The sequence below is a fragment of the Babylonia areolata genome, chromosome 18, assembly GCF_041734735.1.
Source record: "Babylonia areolata isolate BAREFJ2019XMU chromosome 18, ASM4173473v1, whole genome shotgun sequence".
In the NCBI taxonomy this organism is placed as follows: domain Eukaryota; kingdom Metazoa; phylum Mollusca; class Gastropoda; order Neogastropoda; family Buccinidae; genus Babylonia; species Babylonia areolata.
In genome coordinates, this window is record NC_134893.1 from 43,489,675 (window position 1) to 43,508,355 (window position 18,681).

The 18,681-nt window shown below is 40.3% G+C and overlaps 1 protein-coding gene across 1 annotated transcript in view; it reads left to right on the plus strand.

Annotated features, from left to right (window-relative positions):
* The first annotated feature begins 5,104 nt into the window (after positions 1-5,104).
* The window catches only part of LOC143292798 ((E3-independent) E2 ubiquitin-conjugating enzyme UBE2O-like), a 33,726-nt gene continuing 20,149 nt past the window's right edge, over positions 5,105-18,681 (plus strand). The window contains exons 1-9 of the mRNA XM_076603380.1: positions 5,105-5,314; positions 6,902-7,084; positions 8,950-9,044; positions 10,459-10,519; positions 11,292-11,450; positions 12,160-12,275; positions 12,898-13,120; positions 16,284-16,772; positions 17,950-18,052. Coding sequence (XP_076459495.1) covers positions 5,111-5,314; positions 6,902-7,084; positions 8,950-9,044; positions 10,459-10,519; positions 11,292-11,450; positions 12,160-12,275; positions 12,898-13,120; positions 16,284-16,772; positions 17,950-18,052 — 1,633 coding nt within the window. The 5' untranslated portion in view covers positions 5,105-5,110. The remainder of the gene's footprint in view (positions 5,315-6,901; positions 7,085-8,949; positions 9,045-10,458; positions 10,520-11,291; positions 11,451-12,159; positions 12,276-12,897; positions 13,121-16,283; positions 16,773-17,949; positions 18,053-18,681) is intronic.

An 18,681-nucleotide genomic window follows, 5' to 3' on the forward strand; every position in this document is an offset into this window, starting at 1 on the left:
TTATATAGGAGACAAACCAGATGCACTGTAGACACTTTGTCGGAACAGAAACACCCAGACTGAAAAGAATATCATCAGAGTGCTCTCTCCTCTAAAAGGGGGCACTCTAACTTGTAAAAAAAACTTGAAGTCTCACTTGCTGAGAATAAGTATTCGGGCTGCTCTCCTGAGGGAGAGCATGTTGCTTCACTGACAGCGCCACCTGCCTTTTTTATTTTTTTTATTTTATTTTTTTATCTTTTCCTGCATACAATTTTGTTTTCCTAATGAAGTTGATTTTTCTACAGATTTTTGCCTGGGACAACCCTTTTGTTGCCTTGGGTTCTTTTACATGCACTAACTCTAGTAACTGCATGCTGCACACTGGAACTGGGTTTATCGTCTCATATGAATGACTAGCATCCAGACAACCACTGAAGGTCTAGTGGAGGACAAGAAAATACTGGGAACTGCCAGTGTAATTCCAACCAGTGCACTCAGATTCTCTCACTTCCTAGGCGGACAAGTTACCTCCTGGCCAACACTCCACATGTTTGACTTTTTATCTTAACCAAACCGACATATGGCATTGCTGGGACATTTATTCACTTACAAGTGTTATCATGAAATTGCAAATAATCTATTACCCCTGAATCCTCCAAATTCCCTGGCAATGGGAGAGCAATCTTTTACAAAATCCTCTGGCATTCAACTGGTTTATCTAAATTGTCAGCCTGCTCAACATCACTAACACAAACTCTACATCATCCTCTTCTGAATCTTTACATTCAATGACTTGATGCTGTTTCGTGCTTGGTGGAAAGATTTTTATAATCAGCATTATTTGATTGTGCATCACCATCAGGCATCACATACCCTCCCATCCTCACCATTCTGACAGGGGATTGGGGGTGATCAGGTAAATCTGAGCACACTACCATATATTCTACTTCTCCAACTGTTTAAAAATAATAGTAAATTACTTAGTCGTCGTCGTCGTCCTCTGGAACGAAGAGTTCGTGTTCCTCCAGTAACGCTGCGAACTCACGACTCAGCATTCCTCCCGTGAGCAGAAACGGGGCGACTGTGCACGCAACTTTGATCAGGCCGAATCGACACGAACTGGGTTGGCAAGAACTGCACCTGTTTCAGTATATACTTTTCTGCTCGATGGAACCAGAGTTTTTGATGTGCTGCTTTTCAAAATAGGAAATACCATTCGACTAGTTCTGAGGAATGCCATGTTCGCCAAGCTCGACGCCATTTTTGTTGTTTCTGAATGGTTTTTTTTTCTTTTATATTGGATTGGCTTTTGGAATTGAACAACACTCCGGTGATCGTTACGCAAAAACGTTTTGTTGCCTTTCCCTTTCCATTTAACGAGTCTTCTTCTGTTATCGATTCCACATGGATTTAAGTGTTGGACATATAGATGATATTATAAATAAAGCTAATCAAATGATTGGTGTAATTAAGAGAACCTTCAATTACCTAGATAAAGATATATTTCTCAATCTACATAAAGCATTAGTTAGATCACATGTGGAATATGGTAATATTGTGTGGCACCCATACCTCAAGAGACAATCTATGGCAATAGAAAGGGTCTAAAGAAGGGCAACGAAATTATTAAAAGAATGCAAGAATATGAGTAACAACAACTGAAGACTTGCATACCCGGCTTAAATCTGCACTCACGTAGGTACTGTAACTAAAAAGGTAGAAGATTAATAGGAGATTTGATCGAAACTTTTAAGATATTAAATAACATAAATGATGTGAATGCAAAACATATATCTAGAATGTCGGATTATAATAGTACAAGGAACTCGTTAAAGAAAACTTGTTTAGAACACTGCGACGCCACTGACATTAGAAAAAATTCGATCACATTGGCTACTGACTAACCGTTATCAGTGAAATAACTGAAATATGGAATGCACTACCAACCGAAGTTAAACTTGCACTGACAAAATACTAACACGTTAAAAAATCTCCTTGATACCAAAACCATCTCAAAAGAATGTTGTTGTTTTTTATTACTGATAAAGAATGAAAACAAAGTCTGTTGCAGAAGTGGTACTTGCGGACCCCGCCCAACAAAAACGTGATCAACAAGAGAAGAAAATAAATAAATAAAATCAGTAAAATGAAAGAAGTGAAGATGAAGATTCAGTTCGATGGGGACGTCAGTAAGAAAAAAGCCGAGAGGTTTTGGCAGATGACTTGCCAGTCCTTATACTACTACTACTACTACAAAGAAAGAGGGGTACCTCTGTTGAGTTCACATCTCCAGCGAGTCCTTTCTGGACACCGCGCACTGATGTGAAAAGCACTGATGTCAGTGACCAGTGAATACACCCGACCACCTTGCCGGCCTGCGTCGACCTCAAGTTATATATCAGTGGAGGACTTGATGGGGAGGATATAGGGTTTGCACAGCAGCCATTGATAACTCAGTCACTTAAAGGCAGCTGGGAAATTAACACTAGAGAAAAGGCTGAGGATGGAAGCACATTCCGACCAAATACGGATGGTCAACAAAGTAGAAGTGGAAATGAATAGCGCCTGCATGTATTCATCGATATGGAGCATAAGCATAATTACTTCCGGACTGCTTTCGAGTTACTGAGTCATGTGTAAGGTTGCAGGGTGTTCTTCTTTGGCTTGAAATCAACAATAATTAAAACCGAACCCGGTTGTTGGTCTCATACAGTCACTGAGTCACTTGTGACCTGGTCAAGTCAGTTCTGTCTGGATCAGTTGTGGCTTTGTGGTGACTCAGTCTTATTCAGTCTCGATCGAGACGAAACCAGTAGCCGGTGCGGTTGAAGTCATACATCAGTAGTGACTACTCGCCTCTTGGTTCAGTCGCAGTTGGTGATTGTTCCAAATCGCAATGGGGACCGGACAAACTGGATCCCATAACTCAGTGGACTATGGCTGAATGGGGCCCTCGGCAGTAACTCAGTATGATAATGGGCTGCGTGTAGTCGGCTTCTTCTCAAGTTCAGTGTGCAACCCCCCGGCCACGTTCACTCGATATGTATGAGTGGGCTTTTCATGTTACGTTCATGCTAACAATTTTTACCTGACCCCACAATATGTAGGCATCCATACTTCGTTTTCGGGGGTGTACGTGTATGCTGAACGGTATGCTACTGTATCCATAACCCACCGAAAACACATATCCGCCGAAGAGCCGGTGAACACCGCCGGGGTCAGTGAATTACTCACGCGGCAACTGAACCGGCGCAACGTGCGTCACTAGTCAGTATTTATGTCAATTCCAGTTCTGCGGCATTGACGGCAAGTAGTACACACTGGCACGAAGACTGAGGTTCATGCACACACACTCACGGTGACACCTTGGCACACACACACACACACACACACACACACACACACACACACACACACACACACACACATACACACACACACAAACACACACACAGACACACACACACACACTGACCGGCACACACTGACACACACGGCGGCACACCACGGCACACACACACACACACTGACACACACACACACACACACACACACGGCCGTCACGGTGGCACTGACACACACACTGACATACACACGACACACACACACACACACTGACACACACACACACACACTCAGTGTCACACACACACACACACACACACACACACACACAGAGCCACGGTGAGTCACTAGGCTAACACCGTAAGGCGGCATAGCGGCCTGCACAGTGTATTTTTGCCAGGGAATCTTGCTGCCGTTGTTTCCAGTTTATATGTACTAAGTGTATGCCGCTACACTGACACTGACGCCGGGGACATCAGTCGTTTTACAGTTGTCTCATCCGTCCGCGGAACTTTGACTTCAGTGCGACCAGGTCACCGCTGCGACTGAGTAGAGGAAGAGAACATTCTGGCAAGTGTGCGGGGATTCGATCCTCGGTGCCAGCGCTCTATCAGACTGACTCCGCACGGTCTCTCGCTTCCCATGTGGTCACGCGGTTACCGCGGCTATTGAGTAATGAACGGGTCACTCTTCGGACATAATCCATGCATTCAGTTGTCCTGCGTGTGTGCATATCTGTCGTGGTTCACCAAACCGCCACTCGGCACAGAAACAAATTTACAGCGGGACACGACTCCGCAATGAACTGACCTTAGCCGGGAGACGGACAGAGAGGACGAACTCAAGTCTGTGGAGAGACTCACTAGTGACGTCGAGTCACGCTGCACGGCATGTTAGTGTGTGTGTGTGCGTGCGTGCGTGCGTGCGTGTGTGTGTATGTGTGCGGCGTGTGTGTGTGTGTGTGTGTGTGTGTGTGTGTGTGTTCGCGTTTGTCACCGTGTGTCCCACCGGCGGCCGTACTGACCGCCCGGCGGTGCCGGGGGCTCACGCCCACTGCCCGGATCATCATAGTACCCCGCGGCTGCCGCGGCCGCACACACGGCACACTGAAACATACACACACACACACACACACACACACACACACACACACACACACACACACTGACACACACACACACACACACCGTGCACACACTGACTCGGACACACACACCGTCGGTCACACACTACACATCACCGACACACACACACACACAGTACACACACACACACACACACACACACACACACACACACACACACACACACACACACACACACACACACACACACACACACCGTGACTGACACACCCTGACTCACACACACTACTGAGCACACACACACTGACACACACTCGGTGGCACCGGTTCAGCGGTTCAGTTGCGGTGTCAGTGGCCGGTGTCAGTGAAAGCACGCACGCACGCACGCACTGGCACACACACACACACACACACACACACACACACACTCACACACACTGAAATTGAATAATGTCAGAACATTCACTCATGTGATTATTTTTTCTCACAGTAACGGTTCACTAATTTAGCAGTAGGATAATGTAGTTATTGTGTCACTAAATAAAGTGTGTTACGCAAATGCAGAGTGAAAAGAATTTAACTTCGTTAATTTACAAAAACGAGGCTCAACCATCTTTTTTGAATACATATATTTTTCGACCACTCATTGAATCCATGCCAAACGTTCCGTCCCAGAATTCCTCGCGCAACATCCAAACATGGCTGCGTGCAGTCTCTTCGAAGATGATGTGGTCTGCCATGTGACGCCAGACAATGGCTATATTTATGGCCTGGTCATGGAAAATTCAGAGAGTGTTAGCAGCGACGAAGAAGACCCTCGACATGACCTTTGCAGGAGAGGTTGTGTCAGAATCGCATGGCATCCCAGAGGAAAAGAGTCGTACAACACTCCAGAAAACAAGGTTCTTAACGGTTGATGATTGATTAACTTGGATCACAAGATGTCAGGATATTAGATTCAGTAAACATGACATCGATCACTAAGATTTTTACTATTTGAAGACCTCGTGATATTTAGATATTTAATGTAAGCAAACAAAAAAATTATCCAGTGATGATTTTCCTCAGTCAGTTAAATCATTGTATAATGAGTGCACGAGACCGAATCTTGATCTTAAGTTGAAAGTTTCAGTTTCAAGGAGGTGTCAAAGGGTGTGGACTGATCAATATACCGTACACTACATCTGCTGAGAAAAGAAGCAGATGCCAGTTTCGTTTAATCCGGAATCGCTGATCAGTCTCTTGACTGATCAGCATGTTAGGTTACGCAAAAGGTTAGGCATCTGGTCCCCTTTTTAAGTTGAAAGAAATAGATAAATGGAACTGAAACTGTGAAAGTGAAACTGTAACCTTGTAAGCCACTAATATTAATGACCTAATGCTTTAATTCAGGGTTGTGTATGCTCCAGCGATACGATGATTATTTGGCAGGGATACCCTCCTCAGAATCCCCCTCTGCAGCCAACCCCCAGGGTTATGAAAAAAACAACAACAAAAAAAAACAACAACAAAAAAACAAAAAAAACAGACAAAATGAAATTCAGTACAATGAAGAACTAGTCATAGATGCCCAGTCTCTGTGACACTGACAGAGAACAGTGGAAAATTTTTTTTTTTATAGTTTTCTAAAACATTTTTCAGAATCAGTACAGAGCTTTTATTTACAAACACACACACAAACAAACACACACACACACACACACACACACACACACACACACACACATATATATATATATATATATAATATGACTGAAAGTGAAATTGAAACTACAGTGAAAGTAAACATGGCACTTATTGGCAGTCTTTTGTTGCCTGACTTGCCGCAGGTGTTTGTTTGCTGCAAAATTGCAAATTTCTATAGTGCTTTTTTAGTGTGTATTTAATGGTAGAAAAAATGTTGAAGAGAAGTTATTTAATGGAACTGGATGGACCTTGTTTTTATAGTCCTAATGTTAGTTGTGACATGTGAATGAGTGCAAAAAAAAAAAAAAAAAAAAAAAAAAAATCCAGCATGTTTCTGTTTATTATATGTTTATATTCACATTTTAAAACTACATTGTAACTTAATGTAATATTTGGTTTTATATATATATATATATATAGAACATGGAAAACTGTAGCTTCTGAACAATCAATCCTCCCTTATGGAGATCCTTGAGGTAGACAGTGGAGAAAGGCCTAAGAGGTTGAAGAGACACTTGCTCAACAGTTAAAGGTGAAATGGCAAAGAAGAAAGGCCCAGAGTCTGACTAACAGACCAGCACTGGACTTTGTATCACAAAGTGTGGAACAGACTGTTACTCTAGAATAGGCTTATCAAGCTATAACTGACACTGTGCCAGAGACAACACCCAGAGCACAACTCCATAGTCTCCAGAGTCTGAAGGATGCCTGCTACATATACTGCTTTGATCAGCCTTGTATAAAGTTGCATAGCACATTTTTGTTTGCTTTTGTTTTAATTCTGATCAATGAAATGTGTGCAGGTGCTGTTAGTTGATCGAGCGTTGATGGTGGCCGATGTTGTGCGGAAATTTGTGCCAGGTCAAGAGACACAGTGTGGCATTGTGCAGGATCTACAAGTGGCATGCCATTTGCACATCACTGGCACTGACAAGTACATCTATAATGTTGATTCTAAGTTGGTTTCACCATGTATACAGCTGCAGGTCAGTTACATACATGTGCATTAATGTTTCGTGTATCATGTGTGTGTGTTTGTATATGCGTTGTGTGCATTGAAATATGTGGGCTTTTCATCATTAATAAAGATGTCTTTTTTTTTTCTTTTTTTGTTTTTTGTTTTACATTTTTCTGGAATTTTTTTTTGAGACAGAAAGTAAAGAAGTGGACTTGATTTCGTCTGAGTCATTAAGTAAGCAGGATGGACAATGTCACTGACATCAAAGTAATGAGGTCTTCATCAGCTGGTAAAAAGAATATATCAGAAATATACATTTGACATCTTTTTGTTAGTCAGATAAGTTAATCAGGTTAACTCACTCTGGACGATGGAACACTATAGCGTTCCTGATTTAAGGTAGTGTTCCGGACGACGGAATGCTATAGTGGTTTCGACAGTTAAAAATTTGTCCATGTTTTCCTCATGGGTAGCATAAAAATCACAGCTACACCGGGCATTGTGAACATGTCAAGGGTTGAATGGAAAGTTTCTTCGTGAGGTTTCTGTGACTGTACACTCGCTGACTAGCCATTGACCTTGGTACCCCACATGACAAGCTAATCTGCATATGTATCGAAAATGGCGTTGCAGGCGATACAAGTGGAAATTTTTTTTTAGCAAACTAGATCATGTCAGCGGCTTTTTACTGCTGCTGAAGTGATTGAAATGCTTCAAACTGAAGGTTTCGACATAACGAGGATGATGAAGACGTTGAATAAAGTATCTGCAGTGAAGAAAGCTACCAGCAGAAGGTACTGACAGTGACTCAGCTTCTTAGGGCTGTGAAGAGAGGGAGGGGGTGGGCATACACACGGCATTAGAATAGGGGTCATTGGGTCAGGTACGGGGAGTTTCATTCAGTTACTTTGTGTTTTGTATTTTTGGTGATTTTTTTTTTTCCTAACCCTAACAAATGTGTCGTCTGCAGGGGAAAGCAAGGGAGAAAACTATTCGTCCAGAGTGTTAATATATGATAATTATATTGCCATTGGTATTCAGTGCATATAACTGGTATTTTTCTGCTCTGTATCCATGAAGCTGTGTTTAATGATAAACTGTGATGCCCTGAAAAATGTCACATTCAGTAGAAACCTTGACTTTTTGGGGGAAAAAAAGCATTGATTAAACTAACTCATTTAACAAAGTAAAACAAGCCCCACCCCCAGCCCCACCAAAAAACAAAGGAAACATGTGAAAGGTGCCTGGCTGAAGTAAAGTCAGTTAGTGTTTGTAGATTTTACCCATACTTGTCAGCGAATTGAGTAGCTTATCCATAGCAAAAAGGAGAGATGAGCTTGGGGAGATGATAGTAGGATGAGAAGGGTGTCTGCTGTTCCGTTGCAAATCATGTTGCAACAGTATGAATTTCAGACAAATGTTTGAATATGTGTGTGTTTGATTTGTGTATCTCTTTTTTTTCTTTTCTTTCATTCATGATTGATTGTGGAAACAGATATGGGGCAGGCTTTTTTTGTAGATGTAATTTTTTGTCAGGTGCATAATAAATTGGTAAAATACCATGTTTTTAGCTAATGGAAAGTCCAGGGGATGGGGAAAGGGCAAGGCTACAGTAGGTGATAATTTCTCTACAATACTTGAATCAGATCAGAGACCTGTCTCACTCCATCATTTTTCCACAAAATCATTGACCTATTTTATATCGTTTAAAGGAACCATTAGATTTTAAAACTTACTCTCTGTATGGGCACATTTCTCTCTAAGTCTAATTCTGTGTATAAAATAAGTGTGGAATTATGCTGTGTTGATCAACAAAGACATTAAGATGGCTGTTATCTAACAGATCTGTAGATACATGGTTCGAGGCTCAGTGAAAGTTTTTGGTGATTTCAGAAATTTGAGAATGGCTATGTGACCTTGGACAACTGGTTGGGACGTGTGGAAGAGGTAGTTGAGGTCATCACTCTTGTCCTCTCAGATGGAGCCAGGTAAATTGGGGGACTTTTTTTCCTTTTGATTCTCAGTCTCCATAGTTTTCTCAATTTCTGGTACAGTATTTGTGCTTTTTCTCTGTTCATGGGCTGCAACTACCATGTTCACTCATTACTGGTTTTACATGTAATAAAACTGTTTTACAGTCATTGAAGTAGTCATTCACCAATTTCAGGGTCTGGTGCATGTTATGTTTGTTTGCTTATATATTACTGATTGCTGACATATATTACAGGATGTTTAACCAAGGTATACTCACAGGCATTGATTTATGAAGGCATTTGTACCTGTAGGTCTGCACTTACTACAGTATCCTGAGAGAAATTGAAAATCTTAATCCTTAAATTAACCCTCTAGGCATTTCTGGGATTTGAAACTCAGACCTACAGGATAAAAGTCTAATGCTCCAGCCTCTCAGCTGATATGCCTTTTGTATTGCATTAACTCACTCTGGACAATGGAACGTTACAGCGTTCCTGACGTAAGGTAGTGTTCTGGATGACAGAATGCTATAGTGGTTTCGACATTAAAAAATTTGTCCATGTTTTCCTCATGGGGTAGCACCGGGCATTGCAAACATGTCAAGGGTCGAATGGAGAGTTTCTTCGTGACGTTTCCATGACCATGCACTTGCTGGCCAGCCGTTGACCTTGGTACCCCACATGACGAGCTAATCTGCATATGTATCAAAAATGATGTCGCAGGCGATACAAGTGGAAATTTTTGGAGCAAACTAGATCACTACAGCGGCTTTTTACTGCTGCTGAAGTGATCGAAATGCTTTGAACTGAAGGTTTCAACATCGACGAGGATGATGAAGATGTTGAATAAAGTATCTGCAGTGAAGAAAGCCACCAGCAAAAAGGTACTGACGTTGACCCAGCTTCTGAGGGCTGTGAAGAGAGGGAGGGGGTTGGGCACACAACGTTAGAAGAGGGGTCAGTGGGTCAAGTACAGGGAGTATCATTCAGTTACTCTGTGTTTTGTATTTTTTGTGATTTTTTTCCTAACCCTAACAAATGGGTCGTCTGCAGGGGAAAGCAAGGGAGAAAAGTATTTGTCCGGAGTGAGTTAAAATTAGTTTTAATCAAAAGAGGGCGCTAGCCAGGGGGACAAAGGGGACGTTACCTACTTCCGGGAGGTGATCGGCCGTAGTACTTTCATTTTCTCCGCATGGGCGGATAGTAGTTTGCACAGGACAGGAATGTCAGACCCCTGCCGGAGTCTGCACTAGTTGGGTCACGGTAAGTATGTTATTTAAACGTAATTTTAGATAGAAAATTTCCTTTTAATACTGTTTCTTTTCCATTACAGTGTTTTTCATTTTTATCTTTTTTATCTTTTAAAAAAAAAATGATACATGCCCATTGCTCAGCTTTCACTTTGTTTTAATTGACTTTCTGCTTGCAGATGTGAACTGGATGACTCTGATGCAACATATTTGGAAGATATCTCAGAGAAGCGCCCTGAGGTTGGTGATTTTAAGGTTGTGGATAGGATCAGAAGTAAACGACATTCTTTGTAACTCACAGTGGTGAACAGTAGTAGTCTGCTAACACATTTAAGTCTGCTAACATGTTTTGGTTATGGATAGTAATGAGAAGTATTCCTGATAACTTTCAGTAATGAGTCTGCTTTGTGCAAACATTTTGAAAGGGTATCAATCTCTGTAAGGCCTTCAAATCAAATCAGCCGAGCCACCCATAATGAAACCTGGGAATGAATGAAACTTTGATCAATCTTGATGTTAATAATATGATTGTAAAATGATGAAATGCGGATCAGTGTGGACTGTTTTAGGCGGCATTATTCTGTTTCCAACACACAAATTTTGGTTCGATACACACTCTTTTCAGATGATGATCAATTTCAAGATTTTGAGTGATTTATAAGTAAAATTGTACTGGTAGCTTCCCTGTACTCTTGGTTTTTAGTTTTGAGTTGTTTATTGTTTTTGTTTTTTTTAAAGCACCAGGAATCACACAGGTTTTCCCTCTTGTTTTTTTGTTGTGCTAAACCACAAGAGGTTACTTCTGTTACATATCTTCATTGCCATTAGTGTGTCTCAGTGTACAAATGTGTGTCCAGTTCATGTGTGTGAAGTCATTTGCGTCATTTCGGTAATATGGAACAGCTTCTCATCCACTCATATTTCACTTTCAGAACTCCTTCATTTGCTTGCTAACTCTTTGATGTCAGTCAGAACTGTGACAACTGCATTGTCTCTTTCTGTTTCTTTACAGACTGTTACATTCAACGAAGAGTACTGGTATCCTGGCCAGCAGCTGAAAGGAGAGCTGCGCAACCTGTCCAATGCCAACTGGCTTAACCCCACTCTTCTCTACAACTCCAAGAATGTTGAGAACAAGAAGAACTCCACCTTCTATGCTGTGGTGGAAGATGTTAGTGGTGACACTCATTTGTTCTCTGGTATTTATTTGATAATTATGATTGGTGTTAATTTTGATTTGACATATAATGCATCATATACTCGCACATGAAGTGCTTGCCAAAACGTTGCATAACATCATCACATAATGCATTACACCACAATTACAAATGTTGTGAATTGTCATGTGGGTATACATGTTCATGAATGTGCATGTTTTATGAGTGTTTGTTTTTAGTTTTCTTTCTCATGGTCTGTCTTATCGGAAACAATTTAATAAGAGCACTGGGATAATAATGAAAGACAAATTGTTTCAGATTTCAGATGATACAAGCATTATGAGCTTACCTTGACCACTTTACAGCTATATGTATTCTAAGATAGACTTTTTTCAAGCGGCTTGTCTTCTGCTTCTCATTAATTTTTTTGTTTTTGACATTAATCATATTTGATAAGCATTTTATATTTGGCTCAGTGCCATCTGTTTTTCTCTGTGGTGCTTTTAAGTGCCCTATTACACTGTATTTTAAAGAACGAGAGAGAATTCATTGATTTGACTCAGCTATGTAATAGTAAACTAGAAGAAGGACGATTTAAAGCAAAAATGATTAATGTGTCGCAGGTGATTATTTGTTTTATCTACATTTACTGGATATGCTTAATGTATTGCAGGTGAACATTTGTTGTATCTACGTTTACTGGATATGCTCAATGTGTTGCAGGTGAAGATTCGTTGCATCTACGTTTACTGGATATGCTGTGGCTATTCCAAAGCCAGTATCTCAGCCACCAGCGAGAATATGCCCCCACTCAAAATTCAAGATGATGATATTAACAGGTAGGACCTCATTAGGGTGCTCTTTGCAATCTTTAGTGGCGTAGTGCATGTAAGTGAACATTGTGTTTTGTCCATGGTGCTCTCTTGAGTGTGGAAAGCTAGATATTGCCAAACTGAAGTCCAACAAGACAGTATTGCAGAGTAAAGATTGTCAGCAAGGAAAATGACAGTCAGTGTTACTGAATGAATAGTCAAGTTAATCCAGACAAACCTAAGTGGATGCAGTGTGTAAATCATTCAGGGGGTTGAGGGGGGAGGCCACCACATGTGCAATACAATAAAACCTTTAAGAAAGCTGATGATAACCTTATCTCGTTATAGAATACCTAAAAATTGTCCATGTCATTTGATCTGCTTCTGTGCCATGTTTACCCATGTTCCATTTTTTATGAATCCTGAAGAATGAAGTTTGTATCCACTCTTATTTATTGTGTGTGGCTGCATGTTTGAAGACTGTCAAAATGAAAGTGACATCTAGCAATGCAACAATTGCAAAATGATTCTTTGGAAGAGTTTCTTGGGAAGTGGTATTTTTGAAACAGAAAGGTTACAAAGTATACATCTCCATAATTTCATTGTCTTCAAGTAACTGACAATTGACAATGTCTTACTTTTTGTGCAGACTACAGCTCATAGACTGGTTTGAGCACTGTGCTCTGAAGCTAGGGGACAAGGTGTACTATACTATCAAAGAGGACGATGTAGCAGAGACACAGCTGCCAAAGTATCGCTTTGTGCCCTATGCTGCACAGCAGAAGTCCCCAGAGCATCTTGCTGAAGTCACCCATAAAACAGAAGACCTGTACCATCAACGCTTTGAAGAGTCTGGCAAACCACGCCGAAGGGTGAGTTCTTGGCCATCAGATGTTATACTAAATACTGATCAGGATTTTTCTTTTTTAATGATCATTTTCTTTACATTCTTATTATACATGTTCATAGATACAAACAAGAACAAACCAAAAAGTATCTGAAACAGTTAAACAGAACACGCACGCACATCATCATCATCATCATCATAAATGTATAAGCTCCATAGAGAAGTATGCTTTCACTTCCTATCTCCTGACTCCACGATCCACTTCTCTCTCAGTCTCCCCTATCACACCACCCCCAACTTCTTGTTTCCTTTCTTAATGTAAAACCAAGTTTTGCTGTCTAAAGGTTTGTATCTGTCTGTCAGAACTACATTTAACTTTTGGTGGTGATTTCGTATTGTATTTAGAATGCCTTCATGAAGAAGAAAGTTGGTTCGGACACCTGGAAAGCTGAGCAAGAATTTGTCATTTGTCATGAAATTGCCATTTAACTACACATACTTAACCATGACCCACTAGTGCAGACTCCGGCCTGTTTCTCAGGAATGGAGATTTGCTTGTGTAGATCTACGGTTTGTGTGTGTGTGTGTGCTTGTGTGCGTGCGTGCATGCATGTGCACATTTGTCTGTAAGGCCATAATTGTATCAGGTATTTTCCCCCTTTTTTCTGTTTCTGTCAGCTGTTGTGCTTTTTTCAATTAAAAAAAAAAAAATTACAGCAGAGAACACAGTTTTTGGCTGAGATTATTTTTAGTTATGAATTTATGAATTCATGTATTTATGAATCATTCTGGATATGTGATCTGTTTGAATGTAATCTTCTATAAAGCAATATATGTTTGTTGAAAGACACCTTTTTGTAATACATTTTACATAACGGATATGGAATACAAGGTATGCTGATTAAAGATTTCCCCTGACCCACTTCCCATGGACAGAGGAATGAAACTTGGCACAGTTGTTAGTCTTTTTCTACATAGTGTACCACCAAGAGTGACACACTTCTCACATCACATCGCTTTATGCAGCTGTGAAGACCTTGTCTGTAGAAGTCTGCAGGTTGCACCAAAAGCCATGACTTGACCTCGGAAATAAGCATTTCATCGTCTGGGAAGTGCTTGCTCTTCAAAAACGACTTCTTGGTCAAAAAGAGGTGGCTGTCAGATGGTGTGAGGTCAGGAGAGAAGGGGTGGTGAGGAAGGATTTCATAGCCGCTGAACTTTGCTTCTGTCTGGGCAACATGTGAGTTGTGAACTGGGGTGTTGTCTTGCAGGAGGCAGACACCTTTAGTCAGCATGCCATGCCTCTTGCTTCTGATGGACTCTCACAATGTCTGCTGCAGTGAAGTGTAGTATGTCCTGGTAATTGTGGTACCCTTTGCCAGGAAATCCATCATCACCACTCTGCATTGGTCCCAAAAGACTGAGCATGACAACTTCCACATGTGTAAATGGTCATAGACGATTTTTTCCACTGACACCACTCTGATCTTGACATCTTGGGCCAGATGGCAAGGCAAGGCAATGCAAGGAGTTTATTTCGTGTGCCCTCTGGGGGCATTGAAACATTACATACATTCATCATTTACACATATCCAATAAATACAAAAAGAGTGATGTCAGAAACAAGAAGTAGGCTCATTCATTCAGTCACTTAATATACACATTGACAAGTACTCTTTCACTCATAATACAAACATACAAAAACCAGCAAAAAAATCAGTTGAATAAAAAAAAATCGTATCAATAGACAAAACATTAATAAAGAGAGCTGCGAACAGCAGAAACCAAGGATTTAAATTTTAACAGTATTCTTTGTTTTTGTTTTTTTTAAAAAATAATAGGTGGAATTTAATGGTGTTTGGGCGGATTCTATAATACCTAGATAAACATTTCTGTCTGATGCTTTCAAAAAATGAGCACACAAACAAATAGTGAAACTCATCAGCAATGTCGTTTGTGGAACATTTATCACAGATTCTTTCATTTCTGGGTAAATTGTCAAAACGCAGTCTATTGACAGGCAAAGGATTATTAGTTGTTCTAAGCTTAACGAATTGAATTACACAATTATTTGGTAGCACTGTAAAATAAGCATCTTGGCCAAAGTTTGGTTTAAACATCCTGTAATTAATATACATAGTATCGTTAATACATAGTATCGTTATCAGCATGTCTATACCAATCTTGCAAAAACTTATCTTTTAAACGTTTTACTTTCTCTTTGAACCATGTAGGATGTACCTCTAAATTGTGTTGGTTCAACCAGAAACAACTTAATCCAATTTCATTCAATACAGTATGAATACTTTAAGTATTGGTTCTGATGTATGTTATCATTGTATAGACTAAAAAGACATCTATAAACAACTGAAGACAGTGTAGACGTTCTTTGGTTTGTAACAAGCCTAAACCAAAACACTAGCATTCTGGATCTAACAGTGAACCCCACCACTAACACCATTATTATCATCAGCACCACTTCTATCACTATCAACATTTTTATGAACCCCACCACTGACGCCATCACGATCATCAGAACCACTTCTGTCACTATCATCAGTGTAATGAACCCCATCCCTGACATCATCATGATCATCAACCCCATTTCTTTCACTGTTGTGCACACCACCACTGACATAATGATAACCATCAACACCACTTCTGTCACCACCATCAATGTTATGAACCCCACCACTGACACCATCATGATCATCACCACTACTTCTATTGCTATCATCACTGTCATGAACACCACCACTGACATCATGATCATCAACACCACTTCTATCACTGTTATGAACACCACCACTGACTTAAATATAATCATCAACACCACCACTGTCACTGTCATCAGTGTTAAGAACACCACCACTGACACCCTCATGATTATCAACACCACTTCTATCACTGTCATCACCGTCGTAAACACCACCACCATGGTTATGCGGAGATCCTCCTATATAGCGGTCTCCACTTGCTGGATGGTCTTCATCAATAGCATGTATAACTTTATAAAGGCAAGAAACCCCTCCCTCTCCCAAACTCTGCCCTGTCAATCTTTCCTGTGTTTCATGTGAACACTGGTCCAGATAAGACTGTTGATCCAGCAGCAGAAGTGAACCTGGGATTCATGTTTGTCATTGGGAATGTGGTGTCTTTGGTTTGACATTGTGTTTTAAAATCTTCAGGGAAGCAAAAGAGGAATGGTGTCTGCTTCCTCCAGCAATGCCACTGCCACCACAGACAACTCCTCCATCTCTGCTTCAAGCCTTCCTGATGGTGCAATGGCAGCAGAAACCGATGCCACTTCCATGGAAACTGAGAAGTCCAAGGAAAAGGAGGGGAATGGGAAAGAGAACTACACATTGTCCAGTCAGACTGCCATTGAGAAGGGAGCAGGTGACCTGGAGGCTGACCGCGATGCTGATGATGAGTATGAAGATGTTGATGACAAAAAAGATGGCACTGATTCAGATGATGGCTCATTGTCATCTTCAGCCTCTGGGCCAAAGAGGAGAAAGCGTGACAGGGGCATAGGCATTCCCATCAAGACGCTGAGGAAGACCAGCCGCCAGGCAAGGCGAACACGGCCTGTGGCAGAGATCATTGTGAAACCAGGGAGTCGTGTGGCAACAGAAGTCTGCTATACTTACAGCCTGGCCACTGTCATTTGGCAGGTGAGTGAGGGACAGGAAACTGTCTGCACACTGTCGTTAGTCTGTGTTTCACTTCTAGGCACAAGTCTCTTGTTTTCAACATGTCCATCTACATACTAATGTGCTTATGTAGAGAAATGAAAGCATGAGATTTTATATATATATATGTATGTATGTATGTATGTATGTACTCACACACACACACACACACACACACACACACACACACACTCAGTCCAACAGGATGGCAGGTATGTTTGCAAAGAAATGATTGTGAATGTTGAGAACAAACAAGCAGATAAATAGAATTTACAAAAACAAACTTGATGAACAGAATTGATTTCATTGCTTTACCTTTGAAAGTAGGTGGTATTAATACTTGATTACTAATCAGTCTCTTTGAAATCTCATATATATATATATTTTTTTTTTTTAATATTTTTATTTTTTATTTATATATATATATATATATCTCTCTCTCTCCTTTGATAAAGTTTTTTTTTGCAGTAATCATAAATTGCAGATCAAAATAGGAAGAAGAGAAGGCAAAAACAGAGGAAACAGAATTTGCAAGGAATGTAAAATAGGAACTGTTTGGGATGAATTTCATTGTTTTAGAACATCCAAAAAATATTGTAATTTGAAATAAATTGATACCACATAAATATAAATCAAACATGTCAATGTTCGGTTTATGCAATTTATTCTGTGCTGGGAAGAAAATATTTTAAGTAAATTTATAAAACTTGGAAAGGGTGTGTAACTTTAGTTATATCTAGAACATACTGTTCCATATGTTTAAGTATGATTTGTTTTGTTGTAAATCATCATTGTTAGTGCGCATGTGTGAGTGTTCGTATGTGTGTGTGCGTTTTTGTGTGTTTCGGAGACATTGTTGGACTGAAGTTGTGATTCAATGAGTATATATTGTTATTGTATCCTCCACACCCCAAAAGGGGCGAAAGGATGAAATTTCTTTGAATCTTTGTTGGTTCACTTCTGTTTTGGATGTATCAGTTGCATTTGTTTATGTTCATTTAGAGTATTATAGTCATAGCAATCAGTGGTATCATAATTGAGTTATAAAGAATCATATTCTTTTGGCACTAATGAACATGTCCAGCTAGTTAAGATAATGAACATGAAACTGTCAGTCTACCAAAGACCGTGTTTAAAAAATTCAAATTGTTTATGACAGGATGGCAGAGTGGAAAAGAATATCCCATCGGTGGAGTTATATCCTATGCATCATTTGGATGAACTGGAGTATTTTCCTGGCACATATATCACACACAGTTCAGGTAAATTTTGTGTCGTACTTTATTTAATGATAATAATAATATAATGATAATGGTGCAAACTCCCCATGTAATGGGCTCTAAGCGTTGTTCATGAAACACTTATATAGCACAAACTCCTCATGTAATGGACTCTAAGCGCGGTTCATGAAACAACACATATACAAAAGTTCATAATAACATAACTCAGCATATGAAAAAAACGACACGTCTGCACACCAACACAATACTACAAATTGCAGGTATGAACAATCACGCACGCACACATGCATGCATGCACGCACGCATGCACCCACCCACCCACACACACACACACACACACAACATTGGGGACAGGATGTTAAAGCGCTCATATCTTTGTCAACCGCTCTTGTACGTTCAAAGTTGACATATGCTCAGGAGGCGTTCTTCAGTGCACCACAATACCTTTTTAAAAAGTTGCAATGTATAGATTGCAAAGCCTATAAACTAGCTCTGGGAGTCCCATCACACACATCAGTCTTAGGGACTTATAGAGAAACAGGTGTATTACCCCTTGATGAACACAGAAAAGTTTCTGCCACAAAAAATTTTTTAAGAAGCTCAGTGTATGACATTTTCTTCAAAAATGAAGTACACTTAAAATCAGACAA